The sequence below is a fragment of the Pyricularia oryzae genome, chromosome 6 (genome assembly GCF_000002495.2).
Source record: "Pyricularia oryzae 70-15 chromosome 6, whole genome shotgun sequence".
Classification (NCBI taxonomy): Eukaryota; Fungi; Ascomycota; class Sordariomycetes; order Magnaporthales; family Pyriculariaceae; genus Pyricularia; species Pyricularia oryzae.
In genome coordinates, this window is record NC_017853.1 from 3,204,452 (window position 1) to 3,216,446 (window position 11,995).

The window sequence follows — 11,995 nt, forward strand, 5'->3', positions numbered from 1 at the left end:
CTTTTCAGCATGGGCTGGCTAGCCACAAATATGGAAGATGCCTGGTGCTTAAGCAGATAAGTGCTACTCGCAGTTTGTGGACAGATGTATTGGGTATCAACATCGCTGCAATCAGTCAGCACAATAGCCTGTTCGCAACTGGAGATGTTGCTATCGCCGCCACGCATCTGGCCACGACTACTCGTGAGCGCCGACGTGTTTTGTCTGTCACCAATTTCCCCGGTAGCCGGCACTGACGGAGAAGGCCCTTTCAAACTTGGATCCACTCTTGTTCGGAGAAAAAGCCAATGCTGTCCTTGTTGCTCTTATCCCAGAAGGACTTGTCAGGTGCAGAGATTCGCAAATCGCCCATGTGTTCGCAAGACGAGATATCAAGGTATAAGAGGCGCAGCTCACCGCACTGCGACATGTGAAATTCTTTGTCAGAAAATCTTTTGTGCTCGACCGTTGTGCTTAATCGAGGAGTTTTGAGCCACGAGTAAATGAGATATTTCTCTTGATTTCCTAATTTTTCTCCGCTGGCGCGTCGTGATGTCAGCCTGTATCAGTGTGCAGCCGTAATAGCGTGGTGTGTGTGTCGCCGGAGGGGGAAATCGTTATGGAGCTGAAAAATGTATCTTTCCTCAGTGGAACTTGGTTGCCGGAATATACATGAAGAATACGGCGCAGGACTGTCAACCGTGGATATGGTCGAGACAAAGCGCGAAGAACTTCTATCTATGCCGACTCATCCATCATGATGCACTAAGGCGTGCCAAAACCCGAAAACGAGGATAAACCGGCCCGGCCCAAGGGCCCGTGGGCCCTGGACGGGGGCCCGTACAGATTCATGGGTTTTTTGGCGGGTAAATGGGGGCCCACGGGCCCGCGGGCTCGACCCAAATTGGGTAACCCGCGGGCAGATACTGGACGGCGCTCCAGATCAGCTCCACTGGCGTAACGTGCTCATGCGCAACGAGCTGGACTGGCTAGATGGCCACCAGGTTCAGCGTCAAACCGTCTTTCCATTTATGGGATACGTGTCTGCATGTGTGGGGGCCGCCATGAAGATTCGTGGCGATACTCGTGTTCAGTCCATCGAGCTCCAGAATTTTGGGGTCGGCCAGGCTGTCGCATTCAGTGATGACGACTCGTGGATCGACATCTTGGTCGTTCTCGACAGCATCAAGGAATCCAAAGTCAGAAGAGGAACCAAGACGGCATCAGCCCATTTCGCACTTCATTCGTCATCCAACAATTCGGCGGTGGACATAACAACCCACGCAGGCTGCGACGTTCTTGTCACTTATGGTGACAGCATCGGAGATCTCCTCTCGCCGCCAGAGGTCCAAGCCGATGACGAATATTTGATGCTGCATGCCGAGTCGGATCGGTTCTACAACGCTCTCGACGACATCGGGCTTGGGTATACTGGGCCATTTCGAGCACTTTCCGGGCCGCATCAAGAACCCCGCAAGCAGCAAGCTTTGGCGAAAGCCTCTCCTCGTGCCCCCGGCAATGTTGGCTGCGGGCATCCAGTCTGTCATGCTGGCCTACGGCTATCCGGGAGACACCAGACCGAGCTCCTGAAACAGCCGTTGCAGCGACTGGATCCTTCGACAAGACTCGTGCCGCAGCTGACAGTCATCGGCAGAGGGGCATCGGCAGACCAAGTCCATCTTCTCGCCACGGACAGGGGAGCCAGAGTCCACCAACCTTCATGTTTTGATAATTCTCATTTATTCTTGTTTACTGACATGTCCTTTGCAGATGCATTTGCTGCCAACTACGGTCTAGTTTGCAGCCTGAAGACGATCGGCCGATTGTTGATCAGACAGCCGACACACTTGGCATAGACTTCCTTTTCGCCGTTGACATTAGGTCATGGTTTATCAAAGAATTTCAATTCGAGATCCCGGTTTTCAAGATCCTCGGTGAGCAACAGTTGTTACCCACGGAGCTGCTCCTCATGATGGACCCCAACGACAAGAGCCCCACGAGGAAACCAAACCCACAAACCGACAGCAGCCCAAAAAAGGCTGCTCCGGCTGAAAGGTCTCGTGCAAAAGCCCAAACGGCCGTCGAAAACAAGGGTGACCGCAAGTCTGCTGCTACAAGGGCGGAATCCGGCTCCAAGAAAGCGGAAGCCGTCACGCGCCCCTCGGTGCAGTGGCAGGTGCCTGTTGAACTCAGTACAGCAGTCGGTGATGCGCATGATGAGTCGTTTCCTGGTGAAGATGGAGGCAAAATTGAGGGCCGGTATTTCGGACACAACCTTTACCCACAAGTCTTTTTGCTCCGGACCCAGACCCGAGGGCTCAGCAAACCACGTATAGCGGTGCCGGCACGGTCCTCAGAGCCATTCTTTCGAATATAGAGAAGGACTGGTGGCGTAAAGAACTCTGTGAACGGTCCCCCGCATATAGGGAATGGAAATTCCAATACACACCGAGAAAGGAGCCCGAGGAACTGCGTTTGCCAAGACCCCTACTGGGCCATTATTTGGCCATGAGGACCGGCCACGGCGATTTCAAGGCCTACCATGACCGTTTCAACCACCAGGATGCAAACACCTCGTGTGCCTGGTGCTGGAAGCGGACCTCCCCTGAGCACCCGGTGCACTGCCGCTATTCGCGGGCGGTGTGGAGAAACTGGCCGTGGCTTGATAACGAGCGGCCGGTCGGGCCGCCAGACCGCGCCCAACGCCGCAAATTCTTCCAGACAAGCCTCGGGCAACCGAAAAGCTTTGAGGCGTTTTCGATAGCCACCAACTACTTCAGCGCCCGCCCCAGAGCGGCCCGCCAGCGCCCCGCGCGCCACGAACGCACTTTACGCCTAGGGACACCGATTGTAAACGACTCGAACTCTGACGAGGAATAGACTTACTGCCTTTTCACCCACACTTCACGGCACAAGCCGTCAGACGAACCCTCCGTGCACCTTAGGCACGGGGTCGCGTCAGTGAACTAACCCCCTAAGCAGGACCGGGCCCGAACCCGGTCAGGCACGATCCGCCTCTGCCCTCCTTGTTTTCCCCCTGTGTAAATAAAGAAGATAGAACGCGCGCCGAGATACCCCTCGGGAGGTTGCTAACGGCCGGCTAACAAGCCGGGCTGAGCCCGGCGTTAACTAATACTACTACTACTACTAAAGTCTTTTTGCTTCTTCGAGTGCATCGATTTTGGACGCATTTGAAGACCAATCAGCCGACTCGGTGTGGTCTTTTGAAACGGCGAACAACGAGTTTGCCGTCAGCAAGAAAACCCCAATCTCATTCGCCCAGTCGTCGATTTGGTTTTTGGAAAAGTTGCTGGAGGATCCTGCTTCAGCGCTCAACATTATTTTGACGATGGAGCTCAACAGCTCTCTGGAGGTCGATCGGTTCGGGGAAGCAGTCAAGTTTGTTGGTCAACGCCACGAGGCGTTAAGAACGCGATTCGTACATGGAGACGGTTTTGATGCGCCAATGCAACATGTCCTTGTTCACTTGACTTTGAGCTTGGAGCAACAAGACGTAACCAGCGACGCCGAGGCGAACGAGGTGTACCGCAAATTGCAAAAATACAGATACAAGCTGGGCGAGGGCGAGAACATGAGGATCATACTTGTCAGAAAGCCAGACCAATCATTCCACCTTGTTATGGGATACCATCACATAAACATGGATGGCGTCAGTCTTGAAGTGGTGCTCGGCGAATTGCAAATGGCATACGATTCAAAAAGACTCCCAAGCTTTGATACCATCCTCCAATATCCAGATTTTGCGGCGCTACAGCGGATTGAATACAAATCTGGAGCATGGCAAGACGAAATCGAATTTTGGAGGAAGCAGTTTGATGGTCGTCCGCCCTCTATCCTCCCACTCTTGCCTCTGACCAAGACTCGATCCCGCACGGCGCTCACATCCTACTCGAGCCACACTGTGGAATTCAGCCTGGGCCAGACAGCACTCGCTGGCATCCAGTCTGCTTACGAATCTTCCAAGGCCACCCCGTTCCAATTCCATCTCGCCACCTTTTATGATTTGTTATCCCGAATGCTGGATGCGGCGGATATCCGATCGGCATCGGCTCGGCGAATAGGCACGATACCACCATAATGCAGAGCGTCCGCATTTATTTGAACCTCCTCCCCATCGTCCTTGAATCTCAGCCCAACGAGACTTTTGCCAGCATTTTCAAACGAATACGAAGCAAGGTCATGGCTGCATTCGCTCACTCCAGGGTGCCGTTCGACGTTATCGTGGACGAGCTTGGTGCCTACAACCACGCCGCACTAAGTTAAATGCTTAGCCCCCTGTTAGCATCCCATTATTAACAGCTTTAATGCACATTGCATAATTCGGCGCGCATAAACGGCCCCACTTATATACTTTAATGCTAACCCTTACTGTAAGTTGTACTAGATATTTATTATCCTAAACTTTTATAATATACAATTGCATTTCAAAATCATTGTATATTAAATATAAACTAACCAGGTCCGGTGAAAGTCTTCGGTAATCTGCCTCCTTTTAACCGACTATATTTTTACATGGTAAAATTAAGGGTTACTAGCATATCCAAGTTTTACCCTTATACATATTAGGCCCGAAACCTACCCTTAGAATTATAATTTGGTTGCACTAGCTACGCCGAGCCAGGGATGGGATAAAAAAATCTATTAACCCCGGATTTAAACCCGTTTTTTTCAACGCGCCGTCAATTGCGATTTCTTTCTTTTCTTCAATTTGTAATATTTAATAGTAAGGCCTAGTATACTAATATTTCCAATATATACCTGGCGTAATAACCCTAATAATGTCTTAAAAAAACACGATAAATATAACATTTTATTTGCGCGCCTTGCCAAATTGCATTACATTTAAAATTATTTAGGAATCCGATAGTAAATATATATTAGCTTGTAAACCGGCTGAACCCTATTAGATAATTGTTACGACCCGACAGTTGGGCCGGTACTAGGGAGGCCAGGTGGGGTCGTGCCCCTCCTGACGACATTCGCCCAAAAAAGTCACCGACCGGCAGAACATGGATTACGTAAGGACAAAGCCACGTAACAGCACGTAATTGCCAAAACAATTGATTTCAAACGGACAAGGGATGATTTCAAAAATTACAACCTAATTTCCAAAAACCCTGGGGAATTTTTAAAATCAAAGACCTTTTAAAAAAGATTACATTCGGAATATAATTTATATAAGGCACGTTTATTACCATATAAATAAATTCGATTTTAGGATTGTTTAACAGCAATTAAATTTTAATTAACTTTAATATTTATTTAAGAACAATTATAATTTCACCCCCAATTATTAAAAACCCCAATTACCCAATTAAACGTTTAATTGTTTTAACCCACTATATTTTACCCTAAAAACAGGTTACCCCGATATCTTAATCGTAATATTTTAATTGCTCCTGTTTAATATTTTGCTTTAAAATATACCGAACAATATCCGACAATATATCTTCTCAAACGTCCAAAAATAACACCCCCAATACCCCGGTTACAAATAATAAAACGGCCCAAAAAGCCCCTGTTCGGCCCAAAAACGATAATAATAGCGAGGATAAAAAAGACCAATTCCGCAGGTAGGTTGCTAGGACCAACCAGAAATTCCACAAACAGATGTTCCGCGCAATTTAATTCCAAAAGGAATTCCAGGTTTTCCGAACCAATATTAACGTTATTTTAATTTTTTTTAATGGGCGCGAAAAATTTAGGTTTAATCCCCCAACTACGTTCGATGGTATATTTGGACAATTTAAAGGGTATTTTATATAAATACGCATTTACCAAATGTTCCATTTGGAAATTTTCCGCAATAAAATAAAAAAGGTGGTATACGCGGCCACCTTCCTCCGAAAACGAACCTTGTTTTGGTTCGAGTTTTTGTTGCAGGAATGGCTTAATATATCCCCCGAAAAACGACGTTAAAGAATTACCGACATTTTTTTAATTTTCGCAGGGTATAAACGCATTTTCCGTCCCTTATTCCAGGAACTGTCACGGGCAGGCAGGGCGGACAGGTAGGTGCGGGCGATCAGGTAACAGGACAGAGTATATTGGCTATCTAGTCTTCCAGGTACAGGGTAGCAGGTGGTTGTTGACGAAGACGTAGCTCGAGGAGCTACATATCGGAGACTGCAGAGATTTCGCGTAGATATACGCGCGCGAGGCGCTCGGCCCTCGCGCCTTCACGTGACAGGGGTCATTGTTAATAACAATGGTGCTAACAGGGGATATAGGGGTAAACCCTAGGTGCGGCGTGGTAAATAACCAGTGCTAAAAGCGCTAAATAATAGGTAGAAATGCACTATAATTTTGGTACTGATAAATAATTGGTTGGGGGAGATTTTGCTTTATTTCCCTTACATACTCTCCGACATCGAAGTGGGGGTCCGCACGCCAGAAAAGGTTCCGGTGCCGCGAATGAATTTCCGAAAAACTAATTTGTATGGGTTTTTGAAAAAACACCCTCATTTGCATACAAACCATCTCTGGGTTTGCATTTAAACGTTGACTTGGTGAAATTTTCAACCCGGTACAGGGTAGCTGACTCGCAGGTGCAGGGTGGGTATTAAACCCGGTACAGGGTAGCTAACCCCACTCGCTGACCTTTAAATTGCATTCCTGCATTAACAAAGTAACGGAATTCCACCATTCCCCACTCCACTTCGGCACTAAATAAAATTGGCTATATACAAATAAAAGTGGGCTTATTACATGCAAAATAATGCATATAATTAACACCCCCTCTCTTTTGCTACTTAATCCAAAAATAAAGTCGGAAAAGAAAAGTACGTAAAATAAAACCCCCAAAACAAAAAAACAAAAGAAATTCCCCCTTGTGTCCCAACCCAACTCGAACCCCCGGTGCGAACCCCCTGGATGAATAAGCCCTTTGTACCAAACCCCCGATTGACTGAACCCCCGAATTGAAAAAGACCCCCAGAATTGTAACAACCCCCGGATTCGAACCCACGACCTACAGATTATAACCAACGGAACTTACTACTAAGCCAGGTAGCTAATCTGGCTGTTCGTTGTTGTGGATCCCAGAAAAGTTTAATATATAGGGTAGATTAAAAATCGCTAGGTCGCCCAAAACGCGAGCTAATTAAATTCGGATTCGACTTCGGGTATAAGGTCGGTATAAGTTGCTTAATAATCAACCTGAGCAGGGTAGGTTTGGGTAGATCGGTTGGTGTCGGGCTAACAAAAATCCAATAATTGCAAACAAAGGAGAAAAATGGTGGTAGTTAGCTAACGAACTAACTAGGTGCCCTACAATTCAATAGGTAAAAACTAAGTTTACAGGGGTTTTAACCCTATAAGCTCTAAAAAAACCTTGTGAATTGGAAGCGTTAGGGGCTTTGTAAGGCCGTCAGCGGGCATTTGTTTGGATTCCAGGTATTTTAGGGTCACTAATCCTTCTGTAACTAACTCCCTTACGTAGTGAAATTTTAATAACGTATGTTTAGTACGTTGGTGGTGCGTAGGGTTGTGTGCGTTAGCTATAGAGCCTGTATTATCTCCAAATATTGCAATAGGGCCTTTTACAGGTAGTCCAATCTCTGTAAATAGGCTTTTAAGCCACTGTGCTTCACGCAGGGCTTCCGCTAAGGCGTCGGTTTCGGCTTCTGGGGTGCTTAAAGCTATAGTACTAGCCTTTTTGCACTTCCACGTTATAGGGCCCCCAGATAGGGTATACAAATATCCGTAAGTGGATTTTGAATCTTCCCTAGCCCCGGCAAAATCGCTGTCACTAAAACCAAGTAATTTTAGGCCTTTAAAACCCCCAATCAAAGAGTTAGGTGGTAAATTAGCTTTAATTACCCTATTTCCGTAGCAGATTGCTAGGGATTTAGTACCTGCTAAGTAGCGAAGTAGGTTTTTAGCTGCCGTTAAGTGGATTGTAGTGGCTTTCGTTAAAAAACGAGATAACCATTGAACCGCAAAACCGATGTCCGGGCGCGTTAATAGCATTAAATACATTAGGGTGCCGATAATACGCTGTAACAATTTGATTTCTAGCGCATTTACGGGTTTGCCCCCACTATATTTTAGCACACCCGGCTGTAAGGGAACAGAAATAGGTTTGCAATCAGCTAATCCGAACGTTGCTAATGCTTCCTCTATATACTGACTTTGATGGAGCCAAAGCAGGCGGTTAGGCCTGTCCCTTATAATCTGAACGCCTAAAAAATAGGCTGCAGGGCCCCTGTCTTCCAATGCGTATATTTTGTTAAAACGGGCTTTTAAATCCTGAATATATTGCAATTTAGGACCTATTAGCAGGCAATCGTCAACAAAAGTAACAATGAAATGCTTGGATTTAGCATTATAAAAGACAGCTGGATCAGAGATTAGCGGCTTAAAACCTTCTGTAAAAAGTAGGCTTTTTAGCTTTGTTTGCCATTCTCTTGGGCCCTGTTTCAGACCGTATAGCGCCTTTTCCAACAGTATAACTTGCATTTCCTTTGGATTATAGCCCATTTGCACTAAAATTTTAGCGGTAGTAGGGCTGCAAGATCTAGCCCAATCGCTAAAACCCTCTGGAATTTGCAAATAAATATCTACGTCGGTAAGGTCACTATTTAAAAACGCACCGATAAAATCGATTTGTTCTATTTCCCAATTTTGTGCATTAGCTATAGCCAATAATATACGCCAGGTGGGCGGTATACTAGTGCTAGCAAAAGTCTCGATATAATCTAGGCCTTCGACCTGTAAAAACCCCCTAACAACAAGCCTGGCTTTATACTTTATAGGCTTATTATTTTCATCCTTTTTTAATTTAAACACCGGCCGGGTAGAGATTAGTCTACGGCCTGTATGCATTTTAATTTTAGGGATAAAACGGAAGGTTTTTGCAGTAACGATCTGGTCGAATTCAGACGCTAAAGCTGCTAACCATTTAGCACTTTCAGGGCTTTTTAGGGCCTGTTGGTAGCTATTTGGTTCGCCGTCTTTAGTGGGCTTTTTCTTTGTTTTCTTTTGGGTTTGATAACAAAGATAATGCACGTAATCGATATCCATAGGATCTGGGTTTTCGAACTGCGAATTTAACTCCATATTCTGTATTTTAGGTGCCGAAAACACCGGAACTTCCGTTATTTTAGGTGCTGAATTAGGCACCGCTACCGTTATAAGCTCTGGGGGGCGAACAGTAGACTGTACAGGCCAGGGAGGAACTGTAATTGCGGGAGGTAGGGGATTATTATCCACTGGATCCAAAGTTTTGGCGCTGTAGATTTCGTCTTCAGGTTCAGAATTAGAATCCCCCTCTAAATCTGGATTTTCCCCCTCTGAAATCTGTAGCGTTTCCCCTGGAATAGCCAAATTTTCAGCGGGTATACCCTCTAAAATTTTTACGGTAGAGGTTTTATATACGGCCCGTCTGGCGGGGGCGTAAACCAACGCTGTAGAATTGGATAAATGGGCTAAAAGCCTTACTGTTTCCGTTCGGGGAGCCAATTTGTTGGATTTTTGGCGTTTTTCCAGCGGTATAATAGCCTGGCATACGGTACCAATAACCCGATAATGGCCTAAATTAGGCCTGTGTGGTAATCCAGGTTGAAATTCGGAATAAAATTCCTCGTAGGGTGTTAACTCCCTGTTAGTTACCGCTGTACGGTTAACTAAATCAACCACGGCTGACAGTAAATAACACCATAAATATAGTGGTAGACCTGCCGCTAAAATGGTAGACCTTAGCCTATCCAAAATAACCCTAACGGACCGTTCCGTTAGCCCGTTTTGGCCATGGTTGTAGGGGTTGGAGGTGCTAAAATTAACACCTTTACTTGCAAACCAATCTTGAAGCTCTGTATTTACCTCGTGCCCCCCATCAAAATGAAATTTAGTGGGGTAGCGCCCGTACGTAGCTTTTAAAACCTTAAAAAAGCCTTTAATAGCCACTAAAACCGTAGGTCCGGCTTTATTCCGTAGTGAGATCGACCACCGAAAACGTGATTTTCGATCCACTAATAACAAAAATACGGGTTTTTTATTGTGAGGGTTAGGTTTAAGGGTTACTGTATCACCCTCTATGGAATCGAGGATATTAGGGGGTGTAGGGAGTGCCCCTTTATTTGTACGCCTAACAGAGGTGGCTTTAATGCAAGTAATGCAGGTAATAGCCCTAATTTTGTCGAAATTAGGTAGACCGTCTGCGTTTTTAGCGGTCTTTTTAAGCAATAACAACCCTATATGCCCTAAGCGCCTGTGCCATAACAGGGCTTTTTGGGCCTGGATTTCGTCACAATCGCCTGTAATTCCGTCTCCTTCAGCTGTTACCCAACCATCGGTAGTTCGATTTAGGCTTAAAGGGAGGTAATTTACAGGGGCCTGCACTAATTCCGGTACTAAAGGAGGTTCTAACAACGGATTTCTTGTGTGGGAAACCCCCTCTTTTTCGGTATTAGCCCCTTTTGTATTAGGCTGCTTAAAAGGGTCATCTAGCGGCTTACCGGGCCTACGGGGCCCAATCTCACGTGGATTTTCAGGGGTTTTTGCACTAAATTTCTGCATTACAGGTAAATCTACGGTTATATCCTTATTTTGTTTGGGATTTAACACTTCCGTTACCGTATTTTCTCCCGGTTCCGAATCGGTGTAGATTTTATAGTCGTCTTGGTCTTCAGGGACTATATTATTTAGTTTTACCTCCAACGGGGCTGCGTAGCCCTTTGTAACCCCCTGTAAGGTTAGGCTAGAGGCGGTGCTATATTCACCAATTACACAGGCGTAATTCGAAACCGTAGATGTAGTATTTCGAATAAGGATATCGCACCCTTTTACCTCCAAACAGAACGAATTTTTGGCGGTATTTAGGCGTCCCCACGCCTTGCGATCCCGATCGTACAGGGTATTTTTTAATAATACGCCCCCTGTATTGTAGTGTATTAGCCCACTAACGATATTTATTCCAAACGAGGGGATATATAGCACGTTATTTAACGTAACCTCTCTAAATTCGTCAATTTTGGAGCCATACCGGACCTGTATTTTAACAGTTCCAGTGCCAATAGGCCTAACAGGGCCACCTCCGGTACCGATTTCGACTGTTGAGCCGGGGGTATAATCGGTAAAAAATTGCTTATTTGCAAAGATATGGTGCGTGCTACCTGTATCGTACAGGACCGGGTAGCCTAGCCGTCGGGGCTTAGGGTCCCTATTTACGCCGCTTCCAGGCTTCGTCTTAGCCTTAGAATTAGTTGCTAATACCTGTGGTTTTAGCGTTTTACCGGTATAATCGGGTTCCGAATCCGATTCCGAACATAATTCTATAACCCCGCTAATAGCGGAATTAACCTCCTGTTGCAGTGCCCGGTACGGTAAATTACCGCCCGAATCGCCTGCCTGTTCCAGGGCGTTATACGCTGCGCAAACGCTAACGTCACCTGGAATCGAGCCCGTAAATAACTCGAAATCCATTGAAATCATGGAAGTTCCAGCGTTCGATTCGCTGGAATTGGAGGATTTATTATCTTTTGCAATAGCCGAATCCGAATTAGGGGTTGATTTGCCCTTTTTTCGTGATTTGGAGGTGCCGTCCTGCCCATTATTTTCCTTTTTAGCGTCCTTTTTAGCGCCTTTTTTCCCTGATTTTCGACCTTCAGCCCTGTAATTAGTGGCTTTGGCAGTTGTAGAGCCTGAAATCGAATTTTCGGATATAAGGTCCGCCATAAGGTATTGCAAATTTAATCGATCCGAATTTTGGCCTATAGCCTGCAGGGCCCGTTGGGTACTGCGTTGGCGTTCGGTCCAGGTAGGGAACGTCCCCTCCAGGGCCCGTAGGTATTGATTTCGTACATCGATAGGGCTAATTTGCACGTTGGCATTCGCTAATCTAGCTACCAGGGAATTAAAACGGCTGTTAAATTCTGGTATTGACCCTCTAAATTTCGAAAAATTTAGGGCGTGAAATTCCCGATATAGCGAGTCTCTGCTAATTTCGGGTGCAACGGAATAGCTATCTTCCAGGGTCTTATAGGCCGTTACAGGG

The 11,995-nt window shown here is 46.1% G+C and overlaps 2 protein-coding genes across 2 annotated transcripts; one reads left to right on the forward strand and one right to left on the reverse strand.

Moving 5' to 3' along the window:
* Positions 1-3,328: 3,328 nt before the first annotated feature.
* Positions 3,329-4,078, forward strand: MGG_17768 (uncharacterized protein; the record flags this gene model as incomplete). The annotated part of the gene is made up of 1 exon (XM_003720095.1): positions 3,329-4,078. One exon carries the CDS (start codon positions 3,329-3,331, stop codon positions 4,076-4,078), a length of 750 nt encoding a protein of 249 aa, XP_003720143.1.
* Positions 4,079-6,239: 2,161 nt separating this feature from the next.
* On the reverse strand, positions 6,240-6,702 carry MGG_17769 (uncharacterized protein; the record flags this gene model as incomplete). Its single annotated transcript, XM_003720096.1, has 3 exons — positions 6,240-6,298; positions 6,362-6,430; positions 6,588-6,702. Coding segments are annotated over 3 exons (243 nt in total), but the record flags the coding sequence as incomplete, so codon positions are not given.
* Between the last annotated feature and the right edge of the window lie 5,293 nt (positions 6,703-11,995).